Here is a 13,114-nt window from a genome sequence, read left to right as displayed (position 1 = left end):
TTATTATTATTACCTTATTCATGACCATCAACAACATTTTTATCATTATCATGGTCAGGGACAAACAGATAGATCGAAAATTGTTTTCACAAAACTCAACCCCAAATAAGCCATCCCTCTTGAACAATCTTGAACATTTCTCTCCTGTCCAAATTTCCTTCACGTTAAAAAGTGGCCAAGAAGCCCTGGTGACAACAGTTCAAAGTAATTATGAAATGAAATAAAAGACGTCCTAAACACTAGCCAATAATATAATCTTTTATTAGTACAAGGACAAGAGATATATAAAATGCAAAAACATGTACAGCTTGATTGGAAACAATGGCGAGAAAAGGCATTCTAGTGTAGGTTGAAGCATATTTAATGAATCATCTCATTTTAATGATCTACACATAAAATAGCTCAGATTCATCATTTTATTTCATCGATAGAATAACAACCAAATTTCACTTTTCCATGTATATTGCTTCTGCATACAATTATCAAAACCAGTGATGAAATATATTTCAACCAGATAAATATATAATTACCAAAAACTAGAATGAACTCTCATTTCAAATTTGTTCTTTCTTTATAAAGATATAGAATAATTTCATAGCCATCGCTGAAAAAATATTAGTATTAGCAATAAAAAAAAGTTCTTAGATATTTCCAAACTCTCTATTTTCCTTCTTCTTGTAAAAAAAAAAATATGTTGAGATATTATAAGAAGTCAAGCAGATAACTTGACTGACATGATCATATATATCTTATAAAAAGCTGGTAATTTAGAGACCCATTTTTATATTTTGTTCAGTCTACAGCTAAATCATATTAAATTTTTTAAAAACATTAGGCAAAAATAAAGAATTTATGAGTAGAATAAAAGATATATTCATAACAAAATTGAAAAGATAAAATATTGCTGGAAAAGAGACAGTGATAAAATTCACATGAAATAATCTATTGACAGCTCAGCAATATTAATAAGAAAACAACCTCAGTTATGTTCCTTCTTAGCTGAGAACTGTATCAGGATAAGTGATACTGAGATTGTTTAAATGTAAATAAAACAATATCAAATTTTTTAAATATCATATGTGCCACTTATCTTTGCAAATTAATAGTTGTAATTACTGTTGATTAACATTTCCTCAATATAGTATTTCCTAAAACTTGAACTTAGGGATGTAATGAATAGAGCAAAAAAAACAACAACAAAAACAAACAAAAATAATCCTTGAATTATATTTAATAATGGATATGTTGTTAAGTCCCCCATTAAAATGTTGAGGACTAGATGATTGATGAAAGCATGTCATTTTCATTACTACAATGAAAATGGTCTGAAATGACAATGTAAATAAAAAGAGCATTATCAATTTATTTCTTTTTGAAATAAGATGCCATGACTTTTGCCTGCTGACCAACTACTTTAGCCACGGGTTCCAGAAAATTCAAATTTTGTCGTAGCTTGGGCACCAAAGGATGTTTGACAGAGCTGAAGAAAATGATGTAAAATAATAGGAAGGCCAACACGAGGGAAATGAGCAGGGAAACAGTTATGGCTTTGAGAATGCCACCACTGCCTTTTTCTGCTTTTGTGATCTGGGATGGTTGTGATGATGCGGCAGGCGGTGGTGAGGCGAGATTCAACTCAGCAGCTAGAGTTGGGTTCGAGATCTCTTCATCCAAGAGAGCGATTTGTTCATCAAGTCCGGGTTTGTTCGCTTCACTATCATCTTTTTCATCATCATCTGATTCATCAATGGTGCGATTTGGTTCATATGGCAATGTCTCATCAATGCTGGTCTCTAGCACACCTGTTCGATCTTTCACAACCTGTCAAAAAAAAATTGTTAAAACATAAGGTTTATGAATCCACCATCAGGTCATATGAAGGAAATCTCCATTTGAACAAATTAAAATTAAAAAAAAAATCCCTTTATTTATCCCCAAGGCAAGATCTGTCTTTAGGGTCTAATCCAAGGGGAGACTGGAATAATCCAGGCAGTTCAGTGCCACAAAGTGATCTAGGGTGAGGTGACTTGTTTATGTTTTCAAGGGTTTTACATACAGCGCTTGCAACTCATTAAGGTCAAATCAGCGCCAGTAAAAAGGAACAAAATGGGATAGTAAAAAATTCTAGAATTACAATTAAAGCACCTAAGAAAAGGTAAGACAAAGGGGAATTTGTTCAAATAGGAAACAGATGTAGATTCCAAGAGTACACTATCAAAGTAATTTGTTTGAGATCATCTATAAGTCTTATCCAGACACAAGCACAGGTCCCGACTAAGAGGGATTCCCTCAAATGTTTACAAATCATTTATAATATGTAAACAAAACAATACAGTGCACAACAGAGAGATGATTTACAAGCCAAAAAATATCATCTCCCAAAACTCTAATTATACATTTGATTGTTTCCCTCTCAGCTAGGGTATCCGGCTAGGGCTGGGAAAAAAACAAATAATCTCATTCCAAGACAAAGACAGAAAGCATGTTAGAAAACAGATATAGGGGAATAGAAGACACAGTAAGTGACTCCCTGCCCACTATGGGAGGTAAGGAGCCCCACCCAGGTGAGGTGACTTGCTCAAGGCCAAACAGTAAGGTGGGTAGTATAACTTTGTGCCTTTCGGGTATGAAGCAAAGACTGTACCACCGAGCACCGCTACTCCATTAGTTAATGTTATGCATATATTTATTTTTGGAAAACAAAGTGTTCAAGTATCATTACATTAAACAAACCCTTTAGCCAATTCAAAAATTATAATGTCTTCATAAGATCATAGAAAATAGAAATTTTAATTTTCCCTCATTTCATTATAAAATCCTGCACTACAAAGTCATTATTTATTCTTTGTGTTTAACATAATAGCACAAATTTGTATCTTTATTTTTTTAAAAGGTTATCTTCCACACCCCTACTCAATTACTCTTTGATTTTTTCAAGTTAAAGAAAATAAGTGAGCCCGATATGTTCAATGTGAAAATCTCGAGTATGAATGGAGACCACTGTGCAAAATAAAAAGTTTATGAAACTTCAATTGTCGTGATACCTGTCCATTTTCTTTGAATTCTCTGGGAGGAGGAGCAGCGTTGACGCCACTCACAGCGGTTGCCTGTTCCATAACCTCTTCAACAATAGCAGTCTCCTCCTCTGGTGCTAAGGGGGCTGTAACCTTAGCCCCTTCCACAAGCTTTTCTGACACAGGGCCACTTGAGTTCAATGGAGTGCTGCTGTTCACTATAATATTTGGGACATCAACAGCAGCTTCTGAAAATGAAAACAAACAAACATTTTAATCTATTCTGCAAAACTTCTACCTACCAATTTATACAACTATGAGGAACAACATTCAAAACGATAAGACACAATTATAATGAATAGTTGGTATAAAATTATTGGAATGGTCTTTAATTTTACATCAAAACATTTCAATTTCAAGCAAGAGTGCATTAGCACAATCAATAAAACTCCCAAGAAGTCAAGATTTCAAATTTAAATGTCGACTCAACATTCAATAAGAGTATTTAAATAAAGAACACATTCAGCAGACCAACTTTGAATTTTGATTGGACTTAATGCGGAAGTAAAAATGCCTAGCAAATATGGGAGTGGAGAGACGATGGTCAATATGGTAGCAGGAGAGATGGGGAAAATTTAGCGCATTAGGAACAATTAACACAGTGTCAGAATAAAAATAAGATAAATATATAAAATAATGGCAATGACATGGAATGTCAGTCCTTGTTCTTAAAGTTATTTTTATATATTGATTTTTATCTATATTTCTTTCTTTTTTTTATGCTAAGAAAAGACAATGGAGAGGACTTGAATTGCCTTGAATTTATTTTTGATCATTTACTGATAGCAATATCTACTCTAAATCAAGGCTATTGGAGAAAGGGGTAGAAGGTGGGAGAGGCAATCATTGGCTTGGAGTGGTTTGTCGATTTGCCAATAAGTGGACAACTAAAACATTGCATTCATGAAAACAGATAAAGCTGTATTAAATAGATTAAAACATAATTGCAAAATGAAAGTGGTCAGGTATACATGAATACAGAATACACATCCATACATTTGGTCATGTTAGGTTGCAAATGACTAAATGGGTGATTTGGCAACAAGTGAGTTTGAGTCGTCTTATTTCTTCAAATACAACCGCTCTATTTTCAATTAATATGGAGTATAGTGATGGTCGAGGAGAAGGGGGAGGAAGGAAGAGGATGAAAGAAAAAATAGGATCTGTATGAAGAAAATGAGGGGAAATAACAGGAAATTACCAGTAAAGAACAAAGAATGACATGACCGCCTGTCTGCGATTTGGATATCTGGGAAAGTGAAATGGAATGGGCATAAAAAAGATTGATATCACCGTCAAATATGAGGTTGGTAATTCAACTTTCAAGCAAGTTATATAAAAGGTCAGCATTGCAGAAACTCCTCAAGTTAATGTTTACTTTGTAGCATATGGGAAGGTCATTCTATTATGATAGATAGGTCCACATTATCATTTACAAGATTGAAACAATTAACTCAAAATAGAATGCTAAGGGAAGGGTATTGGAAGGTAAGACAACACAGAATTGTCTGGTGAGGTTCAATTGTATTAAAAGTTAACACTGAAAGGCAAAAGATAGGCTGCAAAATAGATCATTCCCAGGAAACAATGCGGAAAGTCCCTTGAATTTTAACGAGTTAACCATCAGCCAATTGATAAACACACAAACAAAAAATGATGATGATAAAGAGAAGAGCTGCAGCAATGTGGAGAACTATCACGTGGGCTTGTGAACATAATACTATTTCAATTGAGAATGGTGTCACCATATATAATAGTGGAGAACAATAAAGAAAAAAAAAAGTAACATTAACAGACTTAATGGGTCCTTACATGTGGAAGAAGAACGGGAAAAATTAGGACTTCGCTTAATTAGGACATAGATTTGCTATGAACAAAAATGGTCTAATGCATTAAAAGTCGTGGATGTGGAAGTGGAATGCAATCAAATTCACCACCATTAAGATTAACAAGCTGTCTTTGATGGCATATTTTGAGCACATATTTCAAGACATGCTTGTCATATGAAATAGTGCAATTCAGATACATCAAAATAGAGATAATGCAATTATACTAAACCTTAGTAAACAAATTTAAGATTCAGGTCAAACATTGAGTAATATTACTATGAAATAAGTCAGCTTGATTTCGAGCAAAATCAATTCAAAGTAAAAATATTAATTAAAGGAGTGAATTGGCTTAAATGGGTTATAGTTGAAGTCAATTCTTGTTTAAGCAAATTATTTGTTGTTTTTTTTTTTGTTTTTTTTTTTGGTTACAAAACATGGAATTACTGGAAAAAATTGTCATAATAATATGCACCAGTATACACAATCAAAATGCATCTATGTGGTCTTGTGTATGACACTCGCTTTCGGATCAGAAAGTCCTGGGTTCAAAGCCTCGCTCTGCGCATAGTTGAGTCCTTGGAAAAGACTCTTTACTCATATTCTCTCACCGTACTCAGGTGTAAAATGAGTATCTGGCCGTTAACAGTGTTTGTCTATGTCAGAAAAAAAATTGTAATATCACCTAACATTCGTCATGTTTCATTCTAGATGTTATGTGTGGCTGTTGGTCAGGGACCTCTTGTCAAGGGCTTTGAGCACGTTTAGTGGATATTGCTCTATATAAAAGCTCAATTTTTAAAAAATCAATTATCTGCAAAAGCTGAGCAATACATAAGAATATGAAAAGGTTTCCATAATAATTTTTTTTAAAAACATCAGAACATTGAAAACGTACAATTTGACACATAATTCAAAAGTAAAATAGCATATTTATACTAAAATAAATAAATAAATAAATTTTTAAAAGTTTTAAAATGTTCAAGTTTAATCTACAAACGTTCATTTTAAAAAGTTACAATAAAGCAAAAAACAAACAAACATGCAATGGTTTTAATCCATATTGTAAATGAAGAATGATTTTTAAAAGCTGTCATTATACATCAAAAGCACAAAAATGAGAGAGAGAGATAGAGAGAGAGATAGAGAGAGAGAGAGAGAGAGAGAGAGAGAGAGAGAGAGAGAGAGAGAGAGAGAGAGAGAGAAAGAGAGTATTAGAAATAAGATTTACAACAAATGATTGATATGATGACTTGGTCATTTGATACATGTGAAGATTTTGTTTAAAAACACCAAAGATTCAGTTCAATTTGTGAGAAGAAGAGAAGTTGTTCTTAATTAATCAAAAATAAGAGTACTGCTCTAAAAAAATTTTGCCGAAAGTAACAGGATTTCACCCTCTAATAAATATTTACAAGTAATGATACTTGTTCCATTCAGCATAATTATCGCTCACAGTTATTGTAATAGGATATCCCAAATTTCAAGAAAAGAAATGAGCTCACCAAAATACATGTAACCAACTTAAACCTTTCACAAAATAAATATTTTTTGAGAAAAAAAGTAAATCTTTATACATGTTTTTGGCCATATGTTTTGTAAACTTGCTTGGAAATGGTTGGACAACATTTTCGGTTAAAATAAGCGAATCCTCAGTTAAAACAAATCACTAGTCTACAGGTCAAAAGATTACAAGCTCATGTCCCTTGAGAAAGCATATGACAAATGGATGCCGTTAGCATAGCCAGAAATGCATTAACAAGAAGCTGAACTAAAACCTTTCCACAAATGATACATAAATTGAAGGCTGTTCTTCAGCGATGCAAATACAAGTATATTTCTTTTATACCCACAAGTATAAAATTCAATATAAGGCCAATACATAGATAAACATTGGCATGATATAACCATTTCTTGATATAAAAATAAACATTTGTTTCTTGAGACAAAAATATAAACCTCTTTCTCCTTCCCCTCCTTCATAATCTTCTTCTTCATGAGATTTTTAATACAAGATTTATTAAACCAAAATAAAAAAAAATCATGTTACAAATATTTATCCACAGGATATCTGTTTCGCTGTTCTTTGAATTTATTTTTAATGTCGTCTCATTGTTTTAAATCACAAATTCTATGTTTAACCATTTTAAATAAATCATCATAAAACTTATTAATCATCTCAAAATGGAAATGCATTACAAAAATTGAAACACTCAAGTTAATGATCGTTTAAAAATCCATTACAGATATCATATGGACATAGTGAAACTCCTTTGACGGTATCAAATCATGAACTAATCAACCAAACATACCACATAAAATATTTTCTGAGACTTTTAGTGGATTTCTCCTTAGCAAATATGAAATCATGTGAAAACTATAACAACAAGAAATGCAATTAAAAATACTGATCCAAACAGACAAAGAAATAAGGCTGACATTTTGCAGGTACAGTATTTAATGAAGGTGTAAAAAAAATGTATAACAGTGACTGGATGGGAGGTGGTGAGAGGGAAGGGATTATGGCACATTGGCAAATGTTACCTTCTCTGTTTTTACCAGACGCCAAGTAGACTGGAAAAATTGACCAACAATGTCCGTCAATAATGCATGTTGGTTTTAACTCAATCATCTATATTTAACATAACAATGTGACAGAAAAAAAAACAAAAAAAAAACACAACCACAAAAAAGTTATCATTTCTTCATTTTCCTAAAATAAAATTTAAAGCTTCAAATATTATGAAAAGGAATACTGACAAGAACATCAAAAGCAAGCCCACTCGGCATAGTGCTGATAACCTTTTAAAAAATCTATTACCGTCCATTTATTTATTTTTTAATAGACCCAAAGTTGATTAGGTTACTAAGGATGACACAATAAAAACCTATATGAAGTTGTGCCAAAAGGTCATTTTCGTAACATTCTACACAAAAAGACATAAATGTCAAAAAAAAATTTTCTGGGTAAACTCAACCAGCCTTGATCACGGAATTATCTGTGATTACCATTACTACACACTAGCCCTGAACGCGGATACATTGGATACATCCGTAGCAGACTATACTGTTCAAACTACTGTTCGCTCGTTGACTGGCTAGTTATCTAGAAACAGACAATAACATTATTATTCATGAATGAAAAACCAATTGTTTTCCATGAGTTTTATAAATAGATTGCTTCATTCAAACAAGCATGGCATTGGTTAACATGCATCTTTTTTGACACACTCTCACTCTTTCACTGTAAGGTTTTCAAGACGGCAAAACGTCTGTTTACCGCAAGTGTTTCACTTTCACAACCAAGCATCATCCTGATCAATGCTCTTCCCGGATAGTATAGAGCTAACAATATTTTACTACGCATAATATTATCATAATTTTATTTTTACATATTATATCATACTGAATGACTTCCTGGCCATATTAAGGTAAAACCCCTATTTCATTTCTTTTCCCGATTTTTTACTTTTTCTTCACTTTTTAGACACTACAAAAATGCTCTCATTCTTTTGATCTTACACGTATCTTACGTATCTTACTGTCTCTCCACATCCATTTAGAACTAGTATTGGTTGTAATAATTAAAAAAAAACTGAAGGGGATATCTTGAAACATTTATAAAAACTGTATGTTTGAAATTAGGTTGAAAGCCCAGTGCTCGGGAATACTACGCCCACTCAGTCAGTCCCAGGGCTTAAAGAATTAAACTGATCAAAAGGTGATTCAAAAACTGAGGATCTACCACCGAAATCAAAGCAAAGATGGCTTTTAAGTTATCAACTTTATCCACAATTTTCGACCCTTTCAATGTCAGAAGTTATAATATTTGCTATTCTCTTGTTTCAAGGCTATCGGTCTAGTTTTCAGTTTTTTAAAATACCACTATTTAACCCGGGGATACTGATGAAACCCAAATTTTTCCATGGCTTTCAAAATAACTCAACATTGGTGTCTTTTATGCATCGAATTTTACAAAAATGACCTTTTGGACAGCCTCATGCACAGATTGCAACCAAAAAAAAAACAAAAAAACAACAACAACAAAAAGAGAGAGTGACAGAGTATTTTTCCTTAGATTTAAATGCCACTAATACCTAAACTTTTTGACGGCTTTCAAAATAACTTGGCATAGTAATGAAAAAAATAGGTCCAGGGTTCAATCCCCACTCTCAATAGTGCATAGTTGAGTCCTTGGAAACACTCTATTCCCACATTCTCTCACCGTACTCAAATGTAAAATAAGTACCTGGCCATAAACAGTGTTTTCCCTATCAGAAAAAATTATATTATCGCCTTACGTCATGCGTGGTTCGTACTACGTATTAAGTATTGCTGTTGGTTAGGGACTCCTTTAAAGAGCTTGTTTAGTGGGTATTGCGGTATATAAATGCCCAAATTTATCACGGTTTTTTTTTTTTTGGTTTTGTTTTGTTTTGTTTTGTTTTGGTTGGGTTTTTTTGTGTGTTTTATTTTTTTTGCAATGTGTCATGTTGACAAAAAGCACCCATTGTTTTTGGTAAAACTTTAACAATGTATCAATCTATAAAAATTGCCCTAAATTCTGGACTAAAATTCCTCTAAATAAGAGACAAAAGTTTGAAGCAATTCACGAAATGAAGGCTATACAATCCCTTTTCCTAGGAGAACATGAGACACAAATTCAAGGTCAAATTTTGTCGACATTATGGACGTCATTTAGAAATATCAAAATTATATCATTTTTAGTCCAAAATCTGTTATTACATAAACAAATCAAAAACAAAGCTTGAAAAAAACTATTTTTAAAAAAGTGGGTATGTACAAGTACACTTTTTTTTTTTTTTTTTGGTCCCGACTGTAGTAAATTAAATGCATTTTTGTAATTTCACACATCATGATTTATTTTCTTAAAATGCAATTTATGGATTTCAGAGTGTCAAATACCACATTTAAATCACCACGAAGTAATATAAATTTCATCTTAAAGACATGCAAAGCTTATGTTTGTTTAATAAAAGATTCATGTGAGGATAATAATTGTTATAAACATTATTATTATCATCTTTTGCATTGAAAGCCACTATTCATCATGTGACATTGCAGCAGAAAGAGGTAAAATACATACTGCAGACACAGTATGGAGTCACTTACCATTGTACTGTCTGCGATCTGATATGGAAGTGATCAGTAGTTGGAGGGAGGAAGAAAAATAAGAAGGCGAGAAAGGAGAGCTTGGTTAATACAGTATAAAGCAAGCAGACTATTCTATATTTAAGGTAAAGACGTGTTATTTCAGTATCATTGATTGCTTGTAAAGATGTATTATTTTAATATCATCCATTGCTTAATACATATAACTTGCACATGATGACTTCAATATTAATATTTTGACACTGGAACACATGACAATAAGATTTCTGATTTCATTTGCTCCACAAATGCTGCACAATGCACTACTTAAGTCGATACAATGTGCTGGTTTGCACGGTTTGTTTGGAAGGGTTTTAACAGAGCTTTTAACATTTAATTAAAGAGAATTTAAGCTTCAGTAAAAAAGGAAAGCGATGGATAGGTTACAAGATTATTGGCCTACACTTGCAAGAACACATTAGAAAACTTGAGAAAAAGGTCTTAAAACAGGGGACAGACATTCCTAGAGCAATCTATCCATATGTCAAGCTGAGACCACCTAAAAGTCCCCCATAGACACTAGTGCAGGCATCCACAAAGTAGGGTGTATTCTGCTACAAAATGTATATTACTAAGCACCAATATAACATAGAGAGATGTTTAACTATCAAGAAAAAAAAAACAAAGAAAAAGAGATGAGTCAAGATGAGTCAATCAGATTGTCCCCTTCGCAGCAAAAGACATGGAGTGAGTAACCGTAGCATATGACTACATGACTACACTTCCACCCAAAATAAGACCCCAACAATACGAAATAGTCTCATTCTTGAACAAGACCTCAAACCTGCATGGAACTTACAGGGGTAAGTAAACACAGGAACGGTAGACTGATACAGTAACACCCCCCCCCCCCCCCCCAACCTCCCAAGGAGCCAAGGAGAATTAATATGATGTATTGCCTCCAAATAAAGATAATTATCTATCGCCTTCACTGTAAAGATAATGCAATATTTCCAATATCAATTTTCAGCAGAGTGTATTTAATACTCAACTCATCACCTGTGAAATTGAATTGTGGACCATGGCAGAAACATGTCAATGTCATTCCATATAAATTAACAAGAATATTCTAATGATATGGAAGGACAACAGGACAGCAGGACAGTACTCTTTATATACATTGCACAACATATTTCAGTGAATGCAAGATATTACATATGCTAATTGAAACCAAATAAAAATGTAAATATACATATAGAAATGTGAAATTTTATTTTCCTCATTAAACCTGAGGTTTCACTGGATCCCTACATAATGAGTTCAAACTGTACACAATATTGGTGAATGTACTCTTGTTTGATTTGGGGGGATAGGGTTGTTGAAATGTTTAAATCTTGAAGCTGGGAACCGTAAAAGGAATTACACACTACAAGGGAATAAAATAGCCGTAAAGGTAAAAACAAAAAAAAATATGTAAGCTTGGAGGTATTCCCATTGAATGTGTTAAATTCACATTTTTAATTTATTATTTGCTCATATTGAAAAAAATCTAAAATCACACCTTTTACATCAAATATTTCCTACTTGATGAATACATGCTTAAAAATCCATTCCCAAGTTAAAAATAAAGTAATAAAGTATCTGAAGCCAGAGAGTGAGTGTGAGAGAGAGAGAGAGAGAGAGAGAGAGAGAGAGAGAGAGAGAGAGAGAGAGAGAGAGAGAAAGAGAGAGAAAGAGAGAGAGAGAGAGATGAATTAAAAAATGGGATGTCTAATTCCAGTGCTGAGGTAATGGCCTTTGGTAAAAGTATTGATCAAAAAGATATACATATCAGTTTTGATAAAGAACAAAATAAGTAACAAAACTATTTCGACTTAAACATTTCATCAGTCGACAACAAACATAAAACATTAATGCAAGTGAAGTTTTGGAGAGATGAGGGTTGTTACTTTGGATCCGAGTTGGAACCTGAAACTTTGTCATTTATTTTGTTCCTTATTGATGCCGTTTCATTCATTTTTGATTAAACAGTCTAGAGCTTCAGACAGTCTAGGATTTACTTTAAATCCATAAAGATTATACTATTAATATATAATATATATTATATATATATATATATATATATCATCATCATCAATACCATTATTCATACAATTCCCTATTCACTCCAAACAAAATCATCATAAATCAGGGAGTGGAACAATAGATTTCATATTACAAAAAATAAAAGGGAAGGCAGAAAGCAATGATTGCTTTTATATATTAATAGTGTGTGGTTTTCTAATATTCACAACGAAATCAATGAAATGAGAGTAACAAAATAATAGACATGTATTGACATTCAGGATACCTACCGTATAACCAACAACCAACTATAAATAACTATAAAAACCAATTTATATCAATACTACAGCAAACCACTCACAAGGCTTTATATACCTGACTGGCAAACATTTATTCAAATTTTTTAAAATGATTCTAAACAACAACACCCAATGCATTATTCCAGTTTTATGTTCTTTCCAATGCGTATTTAAATCAAGAAATGTATCATTGTGAAGTGCTGCATTAATCTGAATGGCAAACTAAAAAATGTTCCTCATTGCTAGGCTTTGAAAAAAATATATATTTCCTATACCTCGTCAGTCTCAATGTTATGAATAATCAATACATCTAGGATTTGTGATAATAATATTTAAAACATTTACAAGTTAGTCCAAATAAAATGTTTGAAGATATATAAAGCCCTGTACACAGAAGGTAGACGTGTGAGAGTTATATATAATATATATATAGAAATGTGCCACCAACCTTCCCGGAAACTGTCAGTGATGAGCGAATCTCTCATGGTATTGTTCTTGCTATCAGCATTATTCTTTTTACCAAAATTGGGCAAGGATGAGGTTCTAAAAAAAAAATAGGATTAAAGGATGATTGTCGTCATGCTCATTCATTCCATATGAAAAATGTTTTAAAATATTACAATTTTGTACGGCAGTACCAATCTGGTAACTCTATTTTAAAGTCTAAATATGCGGTCAACATCATTATCATTGTCAATTGTCTATATCAATTTCATCATAATCACATGCCTGCCTACTT

General features: G+C 32.6%; 1 protein-coding gene across 6 annotated transcripts in view; it reads right to left on the bottom strand.

Moving 5' to 3' along the window:
- Positions 1-1,361: 1,361 nt before the first annotated feature.
- The window catches only part of LOC144966340 (FERM domain-containing protein 5-like), a 67,534-nt gene continuing 55,781 nt past the window's right edge, over positions 1,362-13,114 (bottom strand). For 2 of the 6 annotated variants that reach the window (XM_078902659.1, XM_078902660.1), the window contains 6 exons: positions 12,824-12,918; positions 10,034-10,051; positions 7,445-7,474; positions 4,276-4,323; positions 3,045-3,262; positions 1,362-1,821 (listed from right to left, as the gene is read on the bottom strand). In XM_078902659.1, the coding sequence (XP_078758785.1) occupies positions 1,363-1,821; positions 3,045-3,262; positions 4,276-4,323; positions 7,445-7,474; positions 10,034-10,051; positions 12,824-12,918 (868 nt within the window). In that variant the 3' untranslated portion in view covers position 1,362. The remainder of the gene's footprint in view (positions 1,822-3,044; positions 3,263-4,275; positions 4,324-7,444; positions 7,475-10,033; positions 10,052-12,823; positions 12,919-13,114) is intronic. The other 4 variants (XM_078902664.1, XM_078902665.1, XM_078902661.1 and 1 more) reach the window with 3 other exon arrangements.

This window comes from Berghia stephanieae, chromosome 2 (genome assembly GCF_034508935.2).
Source record: "Berghia stephanieae isolate SIO BIC M18660-M18661 chromosome 2, UCSD_Bste_1.3, whole genome shotgun sequence".
NCBI classification, from domain to species: Eukaryota; Metazoa; Mollusca; class Gastropoda; order Nudibranchia; family Aeolidiidae; genus Berghia; species Berghia stephanieae.
Note: the sequence above shows the minus strand (reverse complement) of the source record. Positions and strands in the feature narration are given on the sequence as shown.